The sequence below is a fragment of the Lissotriton vulgaris genome, chromosome 2_1, assembly GCF_964263255.1.
Source record: "Lissotriton vulgaris chromosome 2_1, aLisVul1.2, whole genome shotgun sequence".
Lineage (NCBI taxonomy): Eukaryota > Metazoa > Chordata > Amphibia > Caudata > Salamandridae > Lissotriton > Lissotriton vulgaris.
This window is the reverse complement of record NC_141687.1, coordinates 833,806,495-833,832,567: the sequence shown is the minus strand read 5'-3', so window position 1 is coordinate 833,832,567 and position 26,073 is coordinate 833,806,495. Positions and strand designations below refer to the sequence as shown.

At 44.7% G+C, this 26,073-nt stretch overlaps 1 protein-coding gene across 1 annotated transcript in view; it reads left to right on the top strand.

The window, feature by feature from the left end:
• The window catches only part of LOC147731244 (aryl hydrocarbon receptor-like), a 932,672-nt gene that overhangs the window by 325,055 nt on the left and 581,544 nt on the right, over window positions 1–26,073 (top strand). Inside the window, exon 2 of the mRNA XM_086954170.1 lies at window positions 16,043–16,158. Coding sequence (XP_086810296.1) covers window positions 16,043–16,158 — 116 coding nt within the window. The remainder of the gene's footprint in view (window positions 1–16,042; window positions 16,159–26,073) is intronic.

Genomic DNA, 26,073 nt, shown 5'->3' with positions numbered 1-26,073 from the left:
CGTGCTAGTGCTTAAATATCCACTCATAGTTAAATCAATGTGATGAGTAGTGCCTAAATAAAGGAAGCATGCTTTAAAAATTGATTCAATTAATTTGAATTAAATGCAGGTTTAATGACATTATTTCTGACAGATAAAAACCACATTGGTGACATGAAGTCCGACAATATCAAATCCTTATCTTAATTATTCATGGAACATAGTTATAAAGCGCAAGTGCTAGAGTACTCTTACCACCCTAAAGTGCTGAATACTAAAGTGCTGAAGTGTTGTCCATACCAATGTAACAACTGGTTAAAACATGAAATTGCCCAGAAGCTTAAAATAGAACATCAAATCTAATAAAGAGATAACAAAAAGATGTTTATAGTAAGATAGAAAAATCACATATTTCCTAGAATGAAAATCACTGATCTTACAACTACAGAAAAATATAAGTTGTGTACTTAACACATATACAAAAACTGTATCTTAGATGGTATTGATAATTACAGGGAATATATAACAATACATACACATAGAGAATAGAGGGTAAAATGAGAATAAGGTTGCCCTATATCGCTGCCTATCGAGAACTCCAGTGAACATCACAGAAAATTACAAAAAGTTATGAAGGTCCTCACTGGTATTCAACCCATTTGGCACTTTAGTATCCAGTGCGAGAATGAAATGAGACTCCAACTGCCTAAGCCGTTTTTCTCGGTTACCACCTCAATGTGATGCAGGGTAGCACCAATAACATAGTAATTGAGCTCATTCAGATTGTTTTGGTGTACTAGCTTAACACCTTGGCTGCTAAGGGGTTTTCCCGTCCTGTGCTGAACTTTGATTATTCCCACTAATCATGACGTGTTATCCTTGTCATCAGCACAGGTCAACCAGTGCATCATGACGAGTTACCCGTGTCATTAGCATCCAAGTGGTTAAAATGATTTGCCACAGGGTAGTTTGGATCTGAATTGACCACTCTAATGTTGTAAAATCCTGTTGAAAAGTTGGAGCTTAGTACTGCCCACATATTTGAGCCTACAAGAACATTCTAAGATGTAAACTGCAAATTCATTGCGACATGCATAGTGTCCCTTGATCTTGACAGGTTTCACACTGAATGCAGTTGTGTATTCAGATGTATTTACACCGAATTTGCAGGCAAGACAGGAGTTACACCTAAAAAACCCTGTTTTACTTGATAGCCATGTTTGTGTGGGAATGAAATCAGGACTACTCTTGACTAGGGAGTCCCTCATCGATGTAGTACACCTGAAAATGATGGAGGGCTGTTTTGGGGGGAATTTGACTTAAAGTGATATCAGTCAAAACAATTGGCCTACGGGAATTGATGATGTGTTGTATATGTTTTTCTTGCCTACTGAAAGTAGTGATCAACCTTATTTCCTGTGTGTTATCATCGGGGGGACAAATGTGTGAGGTAGAAGCAGGGGTGGTTACATCAATGACATTAGATGACAAATAACATTCTCTGGTAAATGTGTTAGCTCTAGAAAGGACATTGAGTACTGTAGTATGTTTGTACCCAAGGGAAATGAAGCGTTTGACAGCTTCTTGTTGGCATTGCTTGACATCGATATCAGAACTGCAATTGCGACGTATTCTTAAGAATTCACTGTAGGGAATACTACGTATCAAATGCCTCGGATGCGCACTGCTGGCATGGAGGACCAAATTACCAGCCGTAATTTTACGATGGGGTTTAGTGTGGATCTCTCCTCTGTCTACATAAATCTGCACATCTAAAAACTCCACCATTTGGTCACTCATTTGGGCTGGGAAATTCAAATTAAGCATGTTGTTATTGATTGACGAAACAAACATGACTGCCTCCTCTCTTGTGCCCTTCCATATTGCAAAAACATCATTGATGTAATGCCACCAATATATAACATGAGAATCCCATGTCGTTTTATGTAGTACTCTGAGGAGATGCTCCTGCCACCAGCCCAAATGGAGTCATGCGTAACTGGGGGAAAAGAATGCCCCCATAGCCACACCTCTCAGTTGATAGTACAAGTCCCTGTTGAAATGGAAGAAATTATTGTTTAGACACAGTTCAATCATAGAGACAATAATACGATTATGCTCCTATAAGGAATTGATCTTTGATTGAGAAAGTGTTTGGCAGCTTTGATTCTATCGTTATAGTTGATACTTGTTTAGAGAGAAGTTATGGCCATCACCAAGAGAAGGTAATCTTGTTCTAATTTTTATCTTTTAACTTTCTGATGAAGTTACCGGTATCCTTGATGAAACACGGTAATCCAACAATAAACTCATGTAAGAAAATATCTACATATTTCGACATTGATTCCAGTAGTTTCTTCCTGGCTGAGATGATGGGCCTCCCAGGAATAGGTATAATATTTTTATGAACATTCAGTAGAAAGTATAAGACTGGTGTGATTGGATGTTAATTTTTAAGGAAATTCACTTAATTCTTAGTAAGCAGCCCTGATCGCTTCCAATGATTCAAATGTTCGAACACACTCTCTTTTACTTTGCGTAGGTCTTGTGTAGATGCTTTGCGATGGCATAAGGCATCTCCCAAATGTCTAATGGCCTCCTCAAGGTATTGCTTGGTGGGCCAAAGAACGATGTTCCCGCCCTTATCTGCCTTATTTTTTTTTTGTATAATTCTTTTTATTAAACCAAAACAGTCAGCAAAAATCACGGTACAGAGGTGATATAATAATACCAATAGAGCATCAGGGAGCAAAAGAAGATTACGTGAACACATGTTTAGGGACATTATGGGGAGGAGGGCACATCGAGATCAGCAGTTCTAGGTGGCACACAAATCTCTCCTCTGTAATGATTCCAGGGTCCCCAGACCAATGATCATTTCCGAGGGCGTCCCCTCGCTAGATAAACAGTTTTCTCTCGAAACATACACCAGTCCAAATTGTTCTCCCAGACTTCTACGGTGGGGGGCTGCGCAACTCCCCATAACTGAGCAATGTTTCTTTTCGCGATCATGAACCCCAAAGTGGCCCACTGTGTCTGTGCTGAGTTTAGGTCAGACAGCTCCCATATATTCAGGAGACACCTCCTTGCTTCCGGATTCAAAGAGATCCCCAACACATTATACATAATATCATGAATTTTGCTCCAGTATTCGGAGACATGTGTACATTCCCAAATAATATGAAGAAAGGAGCCAGTCAGGCCACAATGATGTTTGGACTGATCAGAATCTGACAAACCCATATGTACCAGCCGGGGTCCCGTGATATAGACCCTATGCAATACCTTTAATTGAACCAGTCTCAGCCGAGCCGGAATAGCAAACACTCTCGGGGAGGACACTGCCATCTGCCAATCTTCCTCATCTAATTCTATACCATCTTGGACCCATTTAGATCTCAGCACTTCGAGGGGGTCAGCTCTGCAGTTAATTATTTTTTTTATTAATTAAGGATATAGTTTTTTCTGGGAGGTGACCATCAAGGATTCTGTTCTCGAGCGGTGAGGCCTCAGGGGGCTCCACGTCCCTGGGGAGTGCAGCCTGGAGCGAGTGCCGGACTTGTGCATAGTGAAAATACTCAGAGTTTGTCAGTCTATATTCCTTCTGCATGTCTACGGACGATTTGATCTTACCCTTACCCCAGATATCTCCAATGGTGGAAATCCCAATTAGATCCCATTTATCAAACCACTTTGTCCTCCAGAGGCTATCCAGCCTCTCCGAGTCAAAGAGTGGGGTGTCCAGAGTCAGTCTACCCTTCCAGCCCAAGGAACCATTAGCATCCGCCCAGATCCGAACAGCATGCTTGGTTGGCGTGGTCAGACCAGGTTTCGCCTTTCTAGAGTACAAAGCCCTGCTAAACCCCCCACCAGGAAGAAGACATTTATCCATAGCATAGGCCAGATCGTCCACCAGACCATACGTACTGTGGTTGATCGCTGCCAGTTGGGAGGCCCAATAATACAGTTTGATGTCAGGGAGGGCTATGCTGCCATCGTACCAGGGAAGATTCAGTCTAGTCAACGCAATCCGCAGTCTACCCTCCCATAATAAGCTACGCTGCAGCCCCTCAACTTCGCGAAAGTAACTAGCCGGCACAACAGCTAAGGTATTCTGAAGGGCATATAGGAAGCGAGGCAGGGCCATCATTTTGAAAAGGGCCGCCCAAACCATCAGAGAGAGTACAAGTTTCCTCCAGTTAGCAATATCCCTCCGCAGCCTCTGCAAAGAGGGAAGGAGGTTTCAAGCATACCGCACCGCGGGGTCCAAGGAAATATAGATACCCAAATATTTAAATCCCTCTACATGAATAACTATAGGACAGTTACGGGGAGGAACCGGAGGATCACCTTTCAATACGAATAGTAAGGACTTCTCCCAGTTAATGGAGAGCCCCGAGTTTTTGCCAAAAGAGGCCAAGACATCGAAGACAACAATCAGGGACTTCCGAGGTGAGGTCAGGTAAAGCAGAATATCATCCGCATATAAGGATACACGATCCTCCCAATCCGAGGACAATCGCACCCCCCGGATAGATGGTTCCCAAAGCAGCCAGGCCGCGAGCGGCTCCAAGGCAAGAGCAAAGAGGAGGGGGGACAGGGGTCAGCCCTCCCGGGTGCCCCAACCCAATATAAATGGTGCCGAAACCCTGTTGTTCACAACTATTTGTGCCATCGGTTTAGTGTACAACAGCCGCACCCAACTGATGACCTCGGGACCGAACCCAAATTTAGTCAAAACCACCCATAGGTAAGGCCATTCGATAATATTGAAGGCCATGGTTGCATCGAGTGATGCCATCACAGCTGGCTCACTCAGAGTATGAGCTCTAGCCAGCACCCCATGTAGCCTGCGCAAATTAAGAGCTGTGTTTCTGTGGGGCATGAAGCCCGACTGATCCGGGTGAATTAGGCCAGTCACCACTTTTACCAGCCTGTTAGACAAAAGCTTAGCCAAAATCTTCGGTTCGGCATTAAGTAAGGAGATAGGCCTATATGAGGCACAACTTGGTTTGACTTTACCCTCCTTATGGATGACCACCACCGATGTCACCCTTTGGTCCCTAGGCAAAATCCCCTTATCCCGAGACTCCACAAATATATCTTTCAGATAGGGAGCTAGTTTATCTGGCTTAAGCTTGTAGAGTTCAACTGGAAGTCCGTTTGGGCCCTGCGCCTTTCCGAAATTTAGGGACCGAATAGCTTGCGCAATCTCATCAGAGGAAAGGGCACTATCCATGAAGTGCCGATCCTCTGAGGAGAGACACGGGAGCTGAATATCCCGAAGCAGCAGATGCAAATCATCCTCCGAGCGGGCCGAGACAGCAGTATAAACAGTTTGAAAATGGGCCGCAAACCTGTCAACTATATCCTGTGGGTCTGTAAGCGACATTCCCTCCTACGTGATGAGCTCAGGGACCAGGTGACTAGCCCAGTTCTTTCTGTCCAACCAGGCGATTAGTTTCCCCGCTTTATCACCCAGGTCGTAAAGCCTCCCCTGCTGTTCCCTGCCTAGCGTCTTAGCCCTATCAGTTGCCAATGCCTTATAGTCATGCTGTTTAAGGCTCAAAAGATGTAGTGTGGCCTGTGTGACTCCCACTTCCAACTCCCCTACAATCAAACCAATGTCAGTCTCAAGAGCCACCAACTCCCTATTCTTTTCTTTCTTTGAGCCCGCCATAAGCGAAAGGGCCTGACCCCTGATAACTGTTTTGAAGGCCTCCCAGAGGGACAAGGAGGAGGATACCGACCCTTCATTAAGCAGGAAATAATCATCTAACGCTTTAATGAGGTCCTTACGTATTATGGGGTTGCGCAAATACCAAGGATTAATGGGGGCATCCTTACCAGCCGTGCCCCGAGTGATTGTCATGTGGAACCACAGCGGCGAGTGATCCGAAAACCCCCTAGACAAGTGTGTGACAGCACTTAAATAGAAAGCTTGTGAAGCGGGAACCAAACAGTAATCAAGTCTGGAAAGACTATTGTGTGCCCCTGAGTAAGCATGGGCGGAAAATCCGTTCCGCTCGCGGATTTTGCGGATTTTCGGTAAATTCGCGATCCGCGAACGCTAAGAATTTACCGAAAATCCGCAAATTCGCACGCAGCAGATTTTTTTTTCTTGGTGATACAATTTTGCGGCGTGCGGCGTAAGTTCGCAATTGCGAACATGTAGGTGCGGCGGGCAGCAACAATCTCGCACTCGCGAAATTACAAAATTTGCTATTCTGCACAAGAAATCCACTAGCAAGCAGCATAGACCTTATGAAACAGAGGATGATTTTTATCAGAATAACTCCTCAGGTTGACATTTGCCTGCCCTTTTTTGGATTTGAGGCCTTTTGACTTTCTTTGGATCACTTTTGGATTAGAAATCAACTTTCACAAGTAAGTTTGTTTGGGGCATTACATTTGCTGTTCTGCAGAAAAACGAGTTTTGCTAAACTGAAAGCACTCAGCAGGTGCAAAAGTTCAAATTCATCATTAGTAACCATTCCCTGTAGTGCTTCCTGACTGGGGCCCCTCTGAGTTCAGTTGCTAGTTGCAACAATTGTATGACCCTGCTCTGACCCTCACAGCCGGATCATAGAATAGCTACAAGTAGGCCACAAAGGTCCTGGAAAAAAAATTACACTGCAACAGTAAGCAAATTACAGATAAGGAAGCAGGTGCCAGACTGGAATTTTAAAACAGTGACACATTAATATATCAACCTCAAATGTATTCATGTCAGTTGAAGCAGGGCAGGTGTGCTTGCTTTTTCACCCCATAATCTACAGTGATGATGATGAACCAGAGGGTGGCATTGATGTACCAGAGGGTGGCATGGGTGAAACAGAGGGTGGCAGTGTTGAAACAGAGGGTGCTGAGAACCTGTGATGATGAACCAGACGTAGAAACAACATAGTCGCGACCGTTGTGTGCCGACAAGTAAGTTCGCAATTGCGAACTGGTATAAAATCCTCGCGAACTGGCAGAAACCCTTGCGAACACTATAAAAACAAAAAATCTGCAAATTCGCAAGAATTCGCGGATTTTGCGGATTGCGAGTTCGCAAATACGCAAATTCGCGAACGCCAGATTCGCAAAATTCGCCCATGCTTACCCCTGAGTGAAAAGTGTATTGCTGTTGATTGGGATGAAGTAGTCTCCAACCATCGACCAGGCCCACTGCTTGCATGAAATCAGGCAACCACCGCATAGATCCCCCCATGTCCCGAGGAGGATGCCTATCAAGCATTCCAGATACGACTGCATTAAAGTCGCCCCCCAACATCAGTAATCGCTCCGGGAGTGTGAGCAAGAGCCTCCCCAAATCTACAAATGTGGCGCCCTGGAGCCCAGGCAGGACATAGATTGACAGAAGGGTGATGCCTTGTCCTTCCCACTTGCCTGTGATTCCTACATATCTACCCCTGTCGTCCTCCCATACGGAAGTAATTGCCAAGTGGAACGTTCTACGAATATGGATGCCCACCCCTCTGGAGCCCAAAGTGAAACCTGAATGCGCCATTAGCTCATACCCCATCCTATGCAGGGCTTTGCATGAGTTCCCCACTAAATGTGTCTCCTGGAGTTACGCCACGTTTGGCAAGTGCCTCTTAAGATATTGAAGGACAACACCACGCTTAATCTTTTCCCCCAACCCATTCATATTCCAACTCAAAAGCTTGATTTCTCTACCCCCCATCATCCTGGTAAAACCTTTGACAATCCTCTGTAAACTGCGTTACACTCAGATACGATGTGCTGACTAAATTAACAAACGACCCAACAAATGAGACAAGACGTCCCTCCCAAAACCCCCCCACCCTGCTGCCCCTCCCATTAGGCCTAGAACTGCCCATTGAAACCTGCAGAGTGCCTGTCGCCCTGAAAATTCAAAAGAAAGAACAATAAAAACTTACTTTGGTGGTTAAAGTCCATGAGCCCCGGTCAGTGCCATATCCAATACCAAAACATGACCGGAGTTATGCCCACTCGTATAGGAATATAATCCACGGCAACCATCAATTATATCAGTAACATGTTCCCCCCCCATACCCACCACCCCCCAGGAACCCCCCAAACACCCCACTAGCCACTTGTTCAGGAAGGCTGAGAGTCCGCTCCACCGCCATCCCCTCCATCTGTTTGGGCCCGAGAGCTCCGGTACTCGTGCCACTCCAGCACCGCCTCCGGCTGCTCGAAGAACCATGCTCGGCCCTCCGCCTCAACCCTGAGACGGGCGGGTAACAGCATTGAGTACTTCATGCCCCTCTCATGTAGATCTCGCTTCACGGACAGAAAGGTTTTCCTTTGCTTCTGAACTCGTTGTGTGAAGTCCGGGAAGAAAGAGATGAAGGCTTTCTCGTATTTGAGAGGGGCGCTGGCCTTCGAGCTCTGGAGAACAGCATCCCTGTCTCTGCAGTTAAGGACCCGGGCCAACATAGGCCGCGGGGGAGCGCCCGGTCAAACCTAAGATGCGTAAGTTGTTGCGGCGGAGACGGCCTTCATAGTCATCCAGTTTGAGGCAGATATCCGCCCGGGAGTCTCGCAATTCTTTTACCTCCATTTGCAGCTGGGAAACATCCTCCACAAGGCTGGAAGTAGTGAGCTCCACCTGCTTCACCTTTTCATTTAGCTTCCCGATGTCCGCACAAATCAGCGTGATATCTATAGCCATAGAGTCCATCTTATGTTCGAGCGAGGCTTTGACCCCCGTTATCGCATCCATGACATTTTTTAGAGACAATTCAGGTTCTTCCCCAGACAGGGTCCCCTTTGCCGAGTCTTCGGAAAGCCTCCCCTTTTGCGCATCTTTAGAGATCGTGTATCGATCCAACTTATTCACCTGGACCAAATTTGGGCCCTTGGCCCCAGCTCCTTTCACCCGCTCCATCCTTCAATCAGCAGCACCAAGACGGGGGACAGTCACCGGAGCCGGACCACTAAAATGCCCAGTGCCACACTACAAGGTTGGAGCCACCGAAGAGCGTACTAAACTGCCAAAGGCACCGCTGATAACAACAAATAGCCACTCCAGGGGGGGGGGGGCTATTACCTGCACAGCTCCAAAGGCTCACCGGTCTTCAACCTCCGAGGCAGCAGCGTTCGCCAGTCCGCCCCAGGGCGCCCCACCATCTTCAGCCAGGAAACTCCAGTGCAGTCATTAAGGGCAGACCAATGCCATTCAGCGCTTGCCCCCGGAACAGAGACGAGAAATACAAAGATGGAGGCAGGAGGGTCTATCACACACCTCTTCAAAGACAAGATTTGAGAACCCTGTCCCCCAGCCACAGCGTCATGGAGAGCTGCAGGTCTTTAGTGCAGGCATGAAGGTAATCACCCCAGGAGGCCTCACTCTCTCCCAGCCGATGCCGCAATCCACATCTGCCTCCAGCGTGTGCATTAGGAGGCCCAGGGATCATCCTTCATTGACGAGTCGACTTTTCCAGGGTCGATGAGGGGGGGGGGCGGTGTGGAGGGGGTGCTCCGTCAAGCGCGAGGCGCCGCTGACCGCTCCCCAGGGTCCCGCAGCACCACGCCCAGCCGCAGTTCCCCGCCACTGGAGCCAGAAAAGTTCAGTAATTACTGCTGCCTTTCGTAGCCTGAGCTCCCATGCAATAGCCGAGCGCAGGCCACCACAGCAACGAGCGGAGCCTCTCACCCACTGCACCTCCGACGATCAGAGCGGCCGCAGCCTCCGAGAACCGGCCGTCCGGAAGTGCCCGCACCCGGGCACCACTCCTCACTGTGGGCCCCGGCTGAAGGCCCAGTCTAGGCCCATCCGCAGGACTGGACTCCGCATCGCAATGGAGGCTGCCAGAGACTCCGGGGCAGGTGGACTCAGCAACGCTGTCCCCCCGACACCCGGGGAGGCACACTGGACAGCAGGATTGCCGGGCAGGATCGTCGAGCGGGCTCACTGACTGCGGAGCTCACTCGTTACGCAGCCATCTCTGTCCGCGCTTGGCCATGCCCCCCCTTATCTGCCTTATTGATGATGCTTTCATGATTGTCTCCTAGTTTTTTCATAAGATTGAGATATTGCAGATGTAGGTGTTTTGTACGCTGCATTTTATGATTAATGGTGGTAGTGAGCTTTTTCAAATCTTCAACCACTATGTCACTAAAAACATCGATGGCATCTTTAGGCATTATGGAGATAAATTTAGAAGGAGGGCGAAAGGGATAACTGGCTTCTTTGTTGATAGTAATGTCCACTGCAGAAAGATCTTGTTGTGTAGAGTTAGAGGAATCATTGTCGTTGTTGGCTAGACGTAGAAGCGTTAACATACTGACATCAGTAGCTTGTAAATTCAAGCCATCTTCCCCGAGAACAGTATCGACTTTGATGGTGGATGTGGAGTTTTTTAGTTGATGAAATTTGATGAGCTTTAATTTACGAATACATTTGAAGACATCAACACGTGAATGATTATATTTGAAATTGCTCTCCGGGCAATAGGTAAGCCCCAAAGAGAGTAGTTGTGATTCTGCAGCTGATTACGCAGTGTCTGTCAAATTGATTACAGTATTAACCGTTGATCAAGGTAGAGCCTCCACTTCTTGACTTGGGACCCTCTGATTGTATTGTTGGTGACATTTCCTCCTCCTCTGCCTCCTACGTTGGTTCCTCCTTCGCCTTGTTTCATTTGGGGATTCCGAAGGCGTAGGGTTTGTCACCGGTCCTGGCGCAAAAATGCAGTTCTTCTGCAAGTGTGAGATTAGTTACCCCCATCTCTTGCATGCCAGGTGTAAGTGCCCTACTTTCTTCAGAGTCACTATTACTTGTCATGGAGCTTGTATCAGAGTCCAAAGTAGCTATTGGATTGCCTACTTGTGGTGTTGATTGGGCTGCAAGTATTTTGTTAGCCAAAGATTGTCTTTTAAATGTGTTGAATTTTTTTGAAAATGTAAATACTCTACCCGTTTCATAGTCGTTCTTGTCGCGGGAGAACTTGAACACTTACCTCGTCTTGATGACCTCTTCATGTTTTTTAATTCTAATATCTATTTTCGAATGCTGTTTTGATATCAGATCTTTTTGTTCGAGACCATCCAGAAGACCATTATTTCTTTAAATTTCCTTGAGAGTCATTTCACTGTTTATTTCTGCGTACTTGATAAGAATTTGGACCATATTCATTGAGGCTTAGAGATTGTTTTCAGCCCACTCTTTTAGCATTGAGGTGTTTGGATTTTTGAATGTAGACGCAATCAACACCCTCAGTCCCCTCGAAACTCTATTGACATCCCTGTATTTTTCGAATGATTTCTTCTCCCACCATTTGGTGAGTTCAGTTTTTAATAGTTTCTCCAGTGTTTTCAATAGACTCTTTACATCATTACTGATAATTGTGTTGGTTTGACAATTCTGTTCACTGGCTATTTCAGGGAGGTTTAAAAATAAGGCTTCAGCTGCAGCTTCGCGTTCTCGCAGCGCGTCGTTGAAAGACATGATATCGAATGCCGGTGGTGTACTTTTACGTGAAGGTGCTCAGCTAATACACATGGCACCTTCTAGCCAGAGCGTTCAATGTCTCCACCTGCTAAAAGGATAATTACAAAATGTCTGACCAGCTTACCAGATCAAAATCCCCCGGTCTCAGAGTCCTCTGACCACTTATCTCAAGTAATAATAACTCGTGCCCTAAGGTAACTAAAACTCATACCCTCGACATGCACTGCTAACAGCCCCACATATTACATCACTGATGACATCTTTTATGACATCATTGATAATATCACTGCAACATTTGCAGTGAAATTGTGATCAGAAAACTGTGTTTAGCTACCTCAGATAAGGGGTTATAGTTGCTTGATATAACTATAACTGCTAAATTTCTTTGGTTCACCTTCCCGGCCAAAGTCATCAAGAAGACCGTCAACAGACAACTCTCTGCCTTCCTCTAGACCAGCGGATCCCTCGACCCCTCACAGTCCGGTTTCCGAGCAAACCACAGCACCGAGACAGCTCTCATCGCAGCTACCGACGACATCAGGTCCCTGCTCGACAACGGGGAAACTGCTGCCCTCATCCTCCTTGACCTCTCAGCAGCCTTCAACACCGTATGCCACCGCACCCTGATACAGCGCCTCAGCAACACCGGAATCCAAGGAGCGGCCCTGGAGTGGATCATCTTGTTCCACGCTGGAAGAACCCAGAGAGTCCGCCTCCCTCGATTCCGATCCGTGGCCACCGAAGTCATCTGCGGCGTTCCATAGGGATCCTCACTCAGCCCCACCCTCTTCAATATCTACATGAGCCCGCTCGCAGACATCGCATGCCAACACAACCTCAACATCATCTCCTACGCCGACGACACCCAGCTGATCCTATCCCTCACCAACGACCTCACCACCGCCAGAGTCAGCCTCCAGGAAGGAATGAAAGACGTCGCGGAATGGATGAAGCTCAGCCGTCTGAAACTGAACTCAGACAAGACGGAAGTCCTCATCCTGGGACCATCCCCTTCTGCCTGGGACGACTCCTGGTGGCCCCCTGCCCTGGGAACCGCACCCAAGCCAACGGACCATGCAAGCAACCTGGGCTTCATCCTGGACTCCTCCCTCATGATGACCAAGCAAGTCAACGCCGTCTCGTCTTCCTGCTTCAACACCCTGCGCATGCTCCGAAAGATCTTCCGGTGGATCCGCACCGAAACCAGGAAGAACGTCACCCAGGCCCTTGTCACCAGCCGACTGGACTACGGGAACACCGTCTACGCTAGAACCACAGCCAAACTCCAGAAAATACTCCAGCGCATACAGAACGCCTCTGCACGACTCATCCTGGACATCCTTCGCCACAGCCACATCTCGGCCCATCTGAAAGACCTGCACTGGCTTCCCGTCAGCAAGAGGATCACATTCAGACTCCTCACCCACGCACACAAGGCTCTCTACGACATGGGCCCGAAATACCTCAACAGCCGCCTCACATTCTACACACCCACCAGCCAGCTCCGATCCGCCAGCCTCGGCCTCGCCTCCGTCCCACGAATCCGCTAATTCACTGCCGGAGGAAGATCCTTTTCCTACCTGGCGGCCAAGACATGGAACTCCCTCCCCACCCACCTACGACTGACCCTGGACCATCTCTCCTTCAGGAAACAACTCAAGACCTGGCTGTTCGAGCAGTAGCGACTCCCCCCCCCAGCGCCTTGAGACCCTAGTGGGTGAGTAGCGCGCTTTACAAATGTGACTGATTCATTGATTGATTGGTTTTGTGTGTGTAAAATCTGAACCTAACTATATAGTCCCTGTAACCTTTGTTTTTTCAGTGGGTATATATATATATATATATACACACAGACACAATGTCATTATCACTATTGAATACAATTCAAGCATACTTAGCATTGTTGATTTAGCAAGATTAAAAGTAGCTTGCATCTCCCACGATCTTATTAAAAGATTGGGATCCAGCCTGGTAGTCGTCTTTTGTAGGTGATCCATTTTGCAAGATAGTACTCTGTCAACCACTGTTGCCACTGTTACAACATTCAAATTAACACATACCTGCAAAGCCCAATATTCTGCCAAAGCCCAGGAAAACGGAGGACTGCCTTACAATGCATACGGTCTATATAAAATGACTAGTTACATTTTCAAAGTAGCTTGAACTTTAGCTGTCCCTACCTTCCAGACTGTGCCCCAAAGAAGGATATGTTGTTGCCCCCTTATGGTAACCAGAATATAAGATGAGACACTGCTGTACCTGCGCTGGGGCGAGTTGACCAATGACAGGAACCTGTATCAGGTTACTCTCCCTGAATTCTGTGGCAGTCTGAGATCTGAGAGAGAGCCCTGCTTCTTGGAGCTGGAAGTAAGAGGATGCAGTACTTCCGGATAAAAAGAGGAAGAGGTCCTCTTACTACTGGCGACCGCCAAATTTTAAGATAATGATGAGGGCTCGGAGCCTGCACGCAAGGGTGTTAAGATGCAGCACCGTGGGTGCCTTTAGCTTTGCAGCTTGGTTCCCATGACAATACAAAGCTATTGGCACAAGCAAAACAAGATGGCTTCGGACTGTCCATTGTCCGTACGTACTCGCGTGCATGTTTAGTTTTGGATGAATGGCGAGAGCAGTCGTCTTTGTCCATCTGTACGTGTGGATGTAAAGCTTTGGAAGAATCAATCGCAAAATGCACTCGCATGGCGAGAGCAAAGCATGCGCTGCTATCACCAGGCGAGACCTAAAACTCAGTGAACAAGTCAACACTAGGCTGGTCTTTTGAAATCAACGGATACATTCCCCGGGACCTCCCTGTCTTGACCTATCTCAGCAGCAATGAATAGTGCAGACTAAAGGAAACAATTCCATAAGGCTCCCTGAAAAGGAGTGATTAGTCGATGCAGGTCAGGCCACCGCTTAGAGCATCCAACTTGTGGGTGAAATGGTAGAATTGGAACCTCAGAGACTTAGGCCTAGATGTAGGTAATAGCAAATTACTGAATGGTAAATACCAAATTTTACTGATTCTGTATTTACTATTCGGTAATTGCTATGTAGGTAAAAAATTCAGTAAAAATACTGAATCGGTAAGATTCGGTAATTACCGATTCGGTAACTACCGAATCAGTATTTGCCATTGATTCCTATCGGCCTTGAAGCCCATAGGATTCAATAAAATTACCGATTTTACAAGGGGGACATGGTGTCACTTTGACACCCTGTTGCACCCCTGTTACTGGCTTGTGTGCTATGTGACACACATACATGCCCTTAGGGCATGTCTGTGTGCCACATGGCACAGGTGTACATGCACAGATGTGCATGTACACTGGAATTCGTTATTTACCATGTAATAGTATTACATGGTAAATAACGAATCGGTAATGGCCTGTGGCACTGTTTCCAGTGCCACCTACATCTGTATTTACAGAATCGGTAAATTTACAGAATCAGTAAATATACCGATTCTGTAAATTAAATGCCACCTGCATGTCAATTCCCAAATACCGGTCGGTAACGGCCGAATTTGACCGTTACCGACCGGTAATTGGCGACCTACATCGGGCCCTTAATAATGAAAATGGCCCACACTCACTATTTTTTGGAGATAGCCGGATATTTCCAGCATGGTCTCCCTGACCTTTTTGAGGCATGTCAAAATGCCAATAACAAGATATCTCCTGGCATACATTTCGTGGCCTAAATATTGTTTACAAAATTATTGTTTCATTGTGTTTAAGTTTTCTATTACTATCTCCAACTAGGTGATATTTCTATAAACAATATTTATGACTCAATATTTTTCAGTTGATTTTTAGACCATGATTTTTTGGCACCATACTGACATTAGTGTAGTCAATAGGCAAGCAAAGACAAACATCCACTGCGAGTCGAGTGAGCAAATGCTGACAGTGTTCTGTGAGGATAGTAAAGATTTCTGAGTACTGAGAGGAGAATGAGCAAATATCCACAATGTGGTGAAAGCTGTGAAACAACCAGGACCAATTGTGTAGGAAGTGCGATCAGTCCTTGTACACTCTATACCTTAAACTGAAGCATTGTGGGGCCAATTCAAAAAGATATGTATGATCATGTGACGTAGTGCAGGAGGAGTAGTGTTTCACATGTTCACAAATTCCTTTAAGAATTGACCACGAAGTGTGCAATCCACTTTTAGTAAAGTCTTGTAAAGAGTGCAGTCCTTTCTATTTGTACTAACTTTATATAAACATTCCCTGAATATTGCCATTTTATTACCATTTTATATGTTTTGGAGCCAATTCACAAAGGCATTAATAGCACGGAAAATAATACCACAGGATGATTACTTCACTTACTCATGAGTGCCTTTGTGAATTGGCGCACATGTTATGTTTTTAAACTCTATAGAATAGAATATTCTGCTTCAAATGACAGACATTGGCAGGGATCCCTGGAAATGCATATAATGGAGTCTGACTTGGATATGACTAGCACACGGTGTAGTTGTTGCTGCAATTCGCCCTGGGTCACCAGATGCACTGTGAAGAAGTCACTGCCGGTAAAAAATAACTTGACATGCACAGTAGCAATATTATAAATGTTATTCCAGTCCTAAAGTTCTTTTCTGTTTCGTTGCAGTTGCCCTGAAGACCAGCAGCTCCAAGGTGGATGCTGAGGATATCTGCCGCCATGGCAACCAGAAGGCTTGGGGACTAGCTGATGCAATCATGCCGGAGGGAGAGCTTCTCCTACAGGTTTGTGCCCTAGGCTTTCCCTGGGATCTGCTCTGTTCTCGAGACGTTGAGAGTGTATTTAGACTCTGAGACGATTTGACTCCTTTCATAGGGTGGTGTCCATGTGAAAGATTTTAATTTGTTTTATTGAATTTTTGCATGATCCGTATCCATTTTCTACAATATACACAATAATATGTATTCGCACTTGATAATTTACCTGAGCAAATAACTAATAACTGTCATTGTATGTAATGTTAATTTCCAGTCACTAATCGTTGCACTGGCTCTTAAATCTTGATGGAGTGTATAGACCCGTTATTTCCCATCTTCTAACAAAACCAGCAGCACCATGCAGTTTGACCCATGAATCATGCAGTGCCACAAATTGAGCTCAAGTCGTGTCTTTGATCGTTGGCAAGGGTCTCCTAAATGATCATTGGCTAGTTCCATCCCAGCCTCTGCTCCGAGTCTACTTGGTGATTTTAGTTTAGTCCCAGCCTCAAACACTGTTCCAAGTCTCCTATCTTATCAGTGGCTTGTCACATTATTATATATATGCTGCAAAGGATCCCTTGCTGGATTGGACAAACTTTATTTTTCCCATCAAGAATTATAAACCATTATTAAACAAAACATTGAACACACTAATCTTGACTAACCGAATATAATAGTTCTGACTCCATGACACAACTTGACTGTGGTCACGAAGATGCCAAGATTCCAAAAGTGCTACAGTGCCATCTATATGGTAGGAATGCGCTGCACAAATGCTGATGACATATTTTAACAGAACCAAGGTCATCAGAATTGTATGGGACCGGCTACCCGATAATAGGTATCTTTTTATGTGGGTTCATTCTGCTGATCACATGTAGCATGTAAAACAGTAAAACAGGCTCCTGAGATCCAATGAACAATGGTTCTCATGGTTATATTTCTTGTTCTGCTTTTGCTAGAATTATATGTCTCAAACCTGTAAATTACTAGTAAATAACGGGAGCATACATATCAAGAGGACTTGGGGGTGATTTACATCTGTAGTGTCCGCCAATTCCACATATGACTTGAATATGGTATATTTAATACGTTTGTTGTAGAGTTCTGTTTTAAGTGACACATAGCTTCAAGAACTACCCAATCCAAACGCATATCAGCACTCCTATTTACAGCAGTTATTACAAAAGTGCAATTTTTAGGGGGCAGAATACCAGACAGTGCAGCCGTGTGGTTTGGTAAAGACATCTTGGGGACATTCAGAAAGCTAACCTAGGAATAAATTACACCCGTTGCTTACCATTGGTTTTGTGGTTTGTAACCCACATTTTCTGGCTTTCTATTTGCTGGCTTTATTTTCTTTATGCTGACCAGCTTGAGTTCGTCCCTCCCGTTGTCCAAATCTTGTTTACAGCATTTTTCAACAGGCTCGCTTTCTGTAAACAGGCAATTAAATGGTGTTCTTATGTTGTCACATTTTCTGTGCATTTAAAGACAGAGAGAGGTCAGATGTCAAGCTCTCTCTTCCGAGGGAGCTTGGTGTTTACTTTTCTTTCTCTGACTTCAAAGGGAGAGAATTTATGTGACAATCCTGCTGAGTATCCATGTAAGAGGAGAAGGTGTAGAATTTCTTTTTTCCTAGCACACAACAAAAAAAGAACTATGCTGATGTTTCAGAATATATCAGAATTAGTACAAATGAAGCACATTTGTTTTGTAATTCTGAAGTGTGGTGGAAACAAATATTTGAATACAATCAAAAACATCAGTACACTAGTGCCCACATGCATCAAAGTCAATTGCATTCGCAAACGGTGCGAATCGCAATTTTCGGCCGTTTGCGAATGCAATTGACTAATTTGGAATGCATCATGCATTTCGCAATTTTAGGAATCGCAACCATGTTGTGATTTCTAAAATCGCGATTGCATTTAAGAAATCGCAATTTCAGATTTCTTAAATGCAATGCATGATCATTTTGTAATTGCAAATTCGCAATTTGGAAGTGATAAATTAGCATGAAGTTGAACTTCATGCTAATTTACCGAAAACTTTCAAATATGCACACATTGCATATTTGAAAGTTTTAATTTACACACACACACATGCCCTTGGGGCATGTGTGTGTGTGTAAATTGCATTTAAAGTTACATTTCAGGGGTGCAGGATGGGGTTCTTTGGAACCCCCTGCACCCTTGAAATTGCATTCACATTTTGCGATTCGCAATTTGAAATTCTCAAAATGTGAATGCCTTCCCATTCATTCCTTTGGGCCTTTTGGCCCATAGTAATCATTGGGAAGGGTTTTCCTTAATTGCGATTCGCAAATTGTGAATCGCAATTAAGGAAAAATACCGAATTGCAAAAATAAATGCGAATTGTTCATGCATTGCAGTTTGAGATTTCTGAATTGCGATTCCTTAATTTTCGCAATTTAGGAATCGCAAACGGGTGCAATGATGCATGTGGCCGTAGGTGATTACATTTGCACACATTATCATTTTGTGTGCAGTAAAACTGTATTTCGGTGCAAATGTAATGGTCATTTCAATTGAAATTATGTTGTCTGTAATGCCAGTGCACTACCACACCATGCACACTCCACACTACACCACTTCATGATATGCCACTCTGCTCTATGCAGGGTCAAATGTGACACTCCACTTCACTCTACTACATACCCCTCCACTCTAAGACACTCTGCACCGCACCAACCAACTCCACAACACTCCAATCTACACGACTGACTCCACGACACAACACATCACTCCACTCTACACCCCACTTACCCCACTCAACTGTACCTCACTCCAATCTACCCCACTTCCCAATCTATCCCACTCCACTCCACTGTACTCCAATCCACCCCACCCCACTTTGCTACAATCTGCCCCAGTCTACTCCCTTCCAATCTATCCCACTCCACCCAATCTACCCCACTCCACTCCAATTTACCCCACTCCAATATCTCCCCTCCAATCTGCCCACCTCACTCCACCCACTACAATCAACCTCACTCCAGTCTACCCCAATCCGCTCGACTACGATCCAGAATACCCCCTCCACTACATTCTACACTACTCAACTCTACTTTACCCCAATCTACTCCACTCTCCTCCAATGTACCCCACCCCACTCCAGTATACCCCACTCCGTGCAATCTAACCTTATCATTCCCACTCCACACCAATCTACAGTACATTAGTAAGATTAATTGAAGGCCACAGAGTATCATCCCTAACTACACAGGCAGGCAGAAACAGAACTTATGTGTAACATGTTACAATGGAAGATACAGTCACCACATAGGCGACCCCCGGCTTTATCCCACAACAACCTTCACTGTTTAACATCTGACAACTCCCATTTGAGAGTAATCTGAAAGTCGGACATATCATGGCCACCGGTGATCCTTTCAAATAGCAGTTTTGCCAGAGATGCATTATATGCCCTGTTCAAGAAAACATCCTAGCATACTAAGGACCCACTTAAAGTATTCTTGCAGTCCGAGCCGCTGAGAAATACTTCAGTATCCTTATTCTGGCACCAGAATGTGAAAGGAAGTTTCCGTTGTTCATGTATGAACCCTTCACCTAACACTTCACATCTGCCCACTTAATGGTGATGTAGACAGTACTGAAAGTGGAAAGTCAAGATTGGCAGTGTAATGTACCCATTGATTATCCAATCCAAGGATGCTAACTCAGCAATGGTAAAAGGTAATTTCTCAAGCCTTTCAATGTGTAACATTGTGTATTTCACATCTTTCCATGCCATAGCTATCTGCTGTTCGAAAGGTAGTATGGTGAGAACAAATCAGTATTAAAATGTTGCCACAGCAAATGACCAAAACGTAATATCTGTAGTGTCCAGCTTAACAATTGAATGGACCTAAGTTGGGACTGCCCATGTTGTAATGTAGATAAGTCTTCCTGAAGCACATCTATTTTAGATGAGACAATGTTACACAAAGAATAAATTCTAGATGATGAAGTAGTCGTACCGTTGTCCACTACGGCAAGAGCCTGTTCTAAGTTGGCCCTGTCAATCTCATGCAGCCTTTCAGCCGCTTCTTGTTGAGATATTTTCCATATCTCGTTATAGACAGCATAACGTAAGTGCTTTTGACATGGTTTCCGAGGACCCATTGAAAAGTCTTGTAAGTCCAGGTCATCAGAGAGAAGGGACAAGTGCTGTTGTATCTGAGACAGGTTTGAGGTTTTTAGCTGTTCAAGGCACAACTTCCCAACACTGTAAGTTGCTTCCACCCCCAAATGTTCCCTTTGCACATATTGCATGTCAGGCCTGGAGGCTGTAAATCCCTTAAAGTTACCTAGGAATCTATCCTGACATTTGTTACTGTCTAGTGGCCACACTAACCATCCTTTCCAATTGGAATGAGTTAAGTCTACACTTAAGCAGCATAGTATCAATTGTGTTTTCATCATATGATGTCAATCCCTTCCAGTGATCAAATTGTGTAAGGGTGGGAACCCTTGGTGTGTTCAAATTTTTTACCTTGGCTAAGCCATGACATGTTGTCTGTTGCACAGTTTTGTTCAGAAAAATCATCTGCTTTGGTATTAAACATGCTTTAAATAAAGCCTAAGTTCCCTGACCCTGCCACTCTCTAGTCCCCCAGATAGATTTTACATCAACTGTATACCTCCGAAAATCGAAAACTTGTACAGAGAGTTGGGAAAGGAAAGAAGCAGAGTATATCAGCTTAGTGTCAGTTTACATATGTTTCTTTGCAGGTGACGGTGAAACCCTATAATACTAAGAGCCTGAGTCAGATGTGTTATAACCAGAAAAATAGTCAAACGTCTGTGCAAATGCTTTTGAACTACCCCTAGGTGGTATAGGGCAATGTTCACATTGTGTAAAGTTAAATACTTCATGAGGTGTACTAGCCTTGTGTAGAAAATGATGACCGTAATGTGTAAAATAGAACATGTCATCAAAATTAGCTGTACCATCATAAAACTCATCGGAAGAAAACACAGTGGAATGTTCTAGATAGTCTAACATTTCATATACTGTATCAATGTCCCACTCATCAGAAATAGTACTGCGGATGATAATGTTATGCAAATAAATTTTAAACAAATGCGTTATTGGCAGGAGTTCAGTGGGACCATACAAATCAAACGATACCCTGTCTCATACAATCCCATCCAGAACTGGAACAGTTGAAATGTTCACCAGGGACAAGTCTCTTTGCTCGCGGTGTGATGATGCGTGTGGTTTCAGTACCAAATTCACAGTGTGTACTGCAGAGCGTTCCGGGACAAAGTGTCCATTGAGGACAAAAGAGGACATAGTCACAAAAGCAATCCAAAAGATTAGGAATAGTAATGCAATTGTAATCCATAGATGTAACCATGGAGAAACAAAGGATTTTTTTTCATGCAAAGATCGAAGACAGGCACCTTTGGTTCAAAAGACAGGGGTGGTTGGGGCTGTGGAACCTCCGGTGCATTGCAGGAGAAGTATTCAAAGTCTATGAAGTATCCAGATACCGTCTGGTCTATCTTGGGTAAGCATGGGCGAATTTTGCGAATTCACGAAGCGCGAATTTGCGGATTTGCGAATTTGCGATCCGCAAAATTCGCGAATTTGTGCGAATTTTTGTTTTTTTGCGTGTTCGCTGGGTTTTTTGCGTGTTCGCGGGGTTTTTTGCATGTTCGCGGGGATTTTTGCGTCTTCGCGAGCCGCTTGCATAGCGAAGTTACCCATGCAGTCGTTTATGGGAGAGGGAGAGAGAGATATATAGATAGATAGAAAGAGAGAGAAAGAGAGGGAAAGAGAGAGGGAGAGAGAGAACGAGAGAAAGAAAGAGAGGCCGGATCTCTGAAGGGCCAGATTCCTGAGTTGCCCCTAGAGAACATACAGCTTTTTATTTTAAGCAAAATGCATATGAAAATTGTGCTGTAAAGGTCTCTTTTTGTTTAACCCCTCCTGACCACTCAAAATGGGTGTATTTGCCATCCTCTCCCTTCTTCCTGTTTTTTATATCTGTAAGTGCTTCCTGATGAGGTTTAATTCCTTGGACAGGTGGCTCGTTGCCTACTTGTAACTATTCTCTGACCCTGCTTCAAGGGTCAGAGCAGGGTCAGAGAATAGCTGCAAGTAGGCAACGAGGCGCCAGGAAGCAATTAGCAGCAGGTGTCCAAGTTGAAGTTAATTTGTTTGTAACCCTTTTGTAAAAGGTTACAAAGAAATTAGGTTCAACTTTTGCACCTGCTGCTGTAACCCTTGCTTGGCTGAAAATTCGTCCCCGCTGATACCGCGATTTCGCAAGATTCGCGGATCGCCAAATCGCGGAAAATCCGCAAATTCGCCCGCGAAACGGATTTTACGCCCACCCTTAATCTTGGGCAGCTCAGCAGGCTGGTTTGAAGTAGATGAAGACTCGATCTGTGGTACATTGACGTAGACCTTGTTCTTCTCAGGATTCCAAATTTAAATCTGTGTTTTTGTACGTGTGGACTGCATAGTAGTTGTTGGTTTTGAAATAGGTAGAAGGCATTCTTCATTGTTGTTCATCTTTGTCTCTTGTTAAAGAGAGCAGGCTATGTTTGTAATTAAATCTTCCTTTTGAACCTCCTGTATAGCAGCGAGAGGAGATTGGTAGCTATCCAAGAGTCCACATGGCTTACTGTTGAGAATCGGCAACATAATGTGGTTTGATCAGATCAATAGAGACAAACCTTTTGTCTCAGTGTACGGCAAGGGGCAGGAGAAGTACAGTTTGTGTACCTTCAATAGCCAAGATAGGCACAGGCCCAAACTCTGTTTTGTCCACAGTCTTTTCTTGGACCAGATCCCTGATCTTTGGGATCCAGTGGGTCTTTCCAGAAAAACCCTTCACTTCTCCAGTTGCGATGCGTTTTACTTGGATGTTGCTTTATTCATCCTGGAAAACATTCAATTAATGTAAAACAGCCAAACATTCATTGATGTCAAACACTGTTTCTGCCACCACCACTGTGCTGGCATTATCGAGGTTTGGGACCCACATCTTAACCCCAAAAAGGATCTCATAAGGAGTTCGACCACTCAGGGATTTTCTTTGCATATTGTTCAAAGCCCTCTGGACCCCATATAGGTGATGGACCCAACTGCAAGTAGAGCCTAATACTCTTGTCATTAAAGACTGCTTTAAGTTCTGGTTTTTCCTCCTCACAACCGCGCTTCCCTAAGGATGGTATGGAGATGATAAATGCAGGGTCACACCCAAACTTCCCATGGCCTCTTTGTAAGCCCGCAAGCTAAACGCTGGACACTAATCAGAATGTAGTTTGACAACAGCCTTTGTCCCAATAAAGACTTCCTTTATAACAGTTAGGGCATCAGCCGATCGCTATGGCCATACCCACAGGAATCGAGCGTAAGAATCCACTGCCACCAAGATGTACTTGTAAGCCCCGTCTGATGATAGGAGGCCTCAACAGTCCAAATAAACACAGGGCTTGTTTGAAATCAAAAAAGTTTTCAGGAGTGGACGCGCCACTGTGGAACCCTTCATCTGCAGAGAGATGTCACATCACAGGACAAAGTTCATGCCCTGCTTTTTAAAGAACCGGCCGCCAGTAGCGTTGCCACAAAAGAGATATTGTAGCAGGCACCCCAGCATGTGCAGAAGCCAGACTCTCATGTGCAGCCAGAATTAATCCCAGTTTACAATCAGTATATGGTATTACTCTGTCCCCCACTCCTCGAATACTGAGCATATGGTGTGTTTTGTGCATCTCGCTTGTAGGAATTACAAGGCATTTTCAAAAAGTCCCAATACAACGCATTCCATTACAATGCATACCATTACAACGCATCCCATTACAACGCATAATACTTTTAGGACAACAATAGGGTAAGTGTTGGATAATGTAGGGGTAAAAATGACTATTCCCGCACTGAATGCTAACCCTAGATGTCAAACTAAGGTCAGGGAGGCAAGAAGGAGGTATAAAGCTGAAATAGGGAAACGCAAGGCAGCCATTTTGTCAGAACGCTGGGAGGAACTATCAGACTCAGCTTCTGGGAAAAAGGGCACAATATTCTGGGCCGCTGTAAAAAACCTGCGCAATATGGGTACACAAACGTCAGCATTAAGCTGTACCCTTTCCAGCGACCAATGGGAAAACCATTTCTCTAAAGTATATGCAACACCACCAAACGTTAATAATAACTTTGTATTAGGTGGTTTGCGTCCCTTAGAGATTAGCCTGGGAGAGGTCATCGCCGGTATCAAACAAAGCCTCGGCAATAAAGCCCCAGGGCCAGATGGCCTCCCAATTGACATCATTAAATGGAAACCAGAACTTTGGGCACCCATCTTGACTAATGTATTTAACAGCCTACCTTTAGTGCCTATAACCGACACATGGTCTACTAGCATAATAGTGCCTATATATAAAAAAGGAGAGAGAACAGATCCAATGAACTATAGACCCATCTGGCTCCTAGATAATACTCTTAAAATCTTGGGAAGAGTATTATACAATAGAATTAATGAGTGGGTAGACGATACAGGGATTTTAGACTCCTGCCAAATGGGGTTTAGGAGTGGGGTTGGAGCAACCGAGCAGTGCCTAAATTTAAATTTGGTAATTGGTAAATATACTATTGCTCGGTCTGCACCAATCTACCTAGCCTTTATGGACTTATCGTCCGCATTTGACCTAGTAAATAGGTCTAAATTGTGGGCGATTCTTTTAGAATATGGTCTGGATGAATCACTTGTTTACTTTCTTGCGTATTTGCACACTGACACAAGGGCACAAGTAAGGATCGGGATGGAGGGGGGAAGTGTCAGAACCCATAAAAGTAGAAAGAGGAGTTAGGCAGGGGTGTGTTTTAGCACCCCTGTTATTTATTATCTACATAAATGGATTAAACAAATCCTTAAAAACGATAACCACAGATGTCCCAAAAATAAGGGGGGGACTGCTACCGACTCTGCTCTACGCAGATGACGCGGTTCTCATGGGTCTAACCCCAAATGCCCTGCGCAGCTTGGTAAGAGACTTTGTGCAATATATGGAAAAAGTCGATCTTAAAGTAAATTTAAAAAAATCTTTTATTATGTCCTGTGGCCCGGGTAAGAGACAATTGAGTGCTATCTCAGTGGGTGTTGATAAACTTTACTCTACCAACACCTTTCCCTATTTAGGAATGGTTTTTGCTGCGAGCGGCTCGTGGAGTGGACATTTAGCCCACGCCACGAGCAAGTTCTCAAAATCCATTAACTCTATTCTTAGTCTCCCACGGCCTAGGAAAGTAGATGCCACAAAAGCCATTTTAAAATGTTTTAAATCACAATGTGTACCAGTAGCTACTTATGGGGCAGAAATTTGGGGTCTGGGAAAAACACTGAGCATCCAGACAGAGGAAAACCGCTTCTGCGGAAAAATCCTCGGAGCACCCATTTCCTCCTCGGAATACATTTGCCACTGCGAACTAAATTTGCATCACATATCAGATTTTATTGCCTCCAGACAGGCAATGTTCTGGCTTGCTATTTGGAAGAATAACATGGCTGGCCTAACTCAGGACACCATAAGAGACTGCCTCCTTTGTGATAAAGGGATGTTAATTCCTTGGCTCTCCGGAGTGTTTAAAAAATTGAGTAGTGTAGGCAAAGGACACCTCTTCCTTGACCCAAGTAAAATCAACCCCAAAGATAAAAACATCTTTAAAACTGCACTGTACGCACTTTATAGAGAAGAAAGATCAGCAAGAGAATTAACTAAACCTACAATCCAGGCTTATGTGAACAAAGATCTGTATATACAATCAATCCCTTTGTATCTTACGCTTCCAATGACAAAGTGGGAAAGATCTTTGCTTTTCCGCCACAGGGCAGGGAGTGTGAGATTTTTGTTATTTTTTCCACTAGGATACACCTTTTTAAAATCTGGAAATAATTTGTGCCCA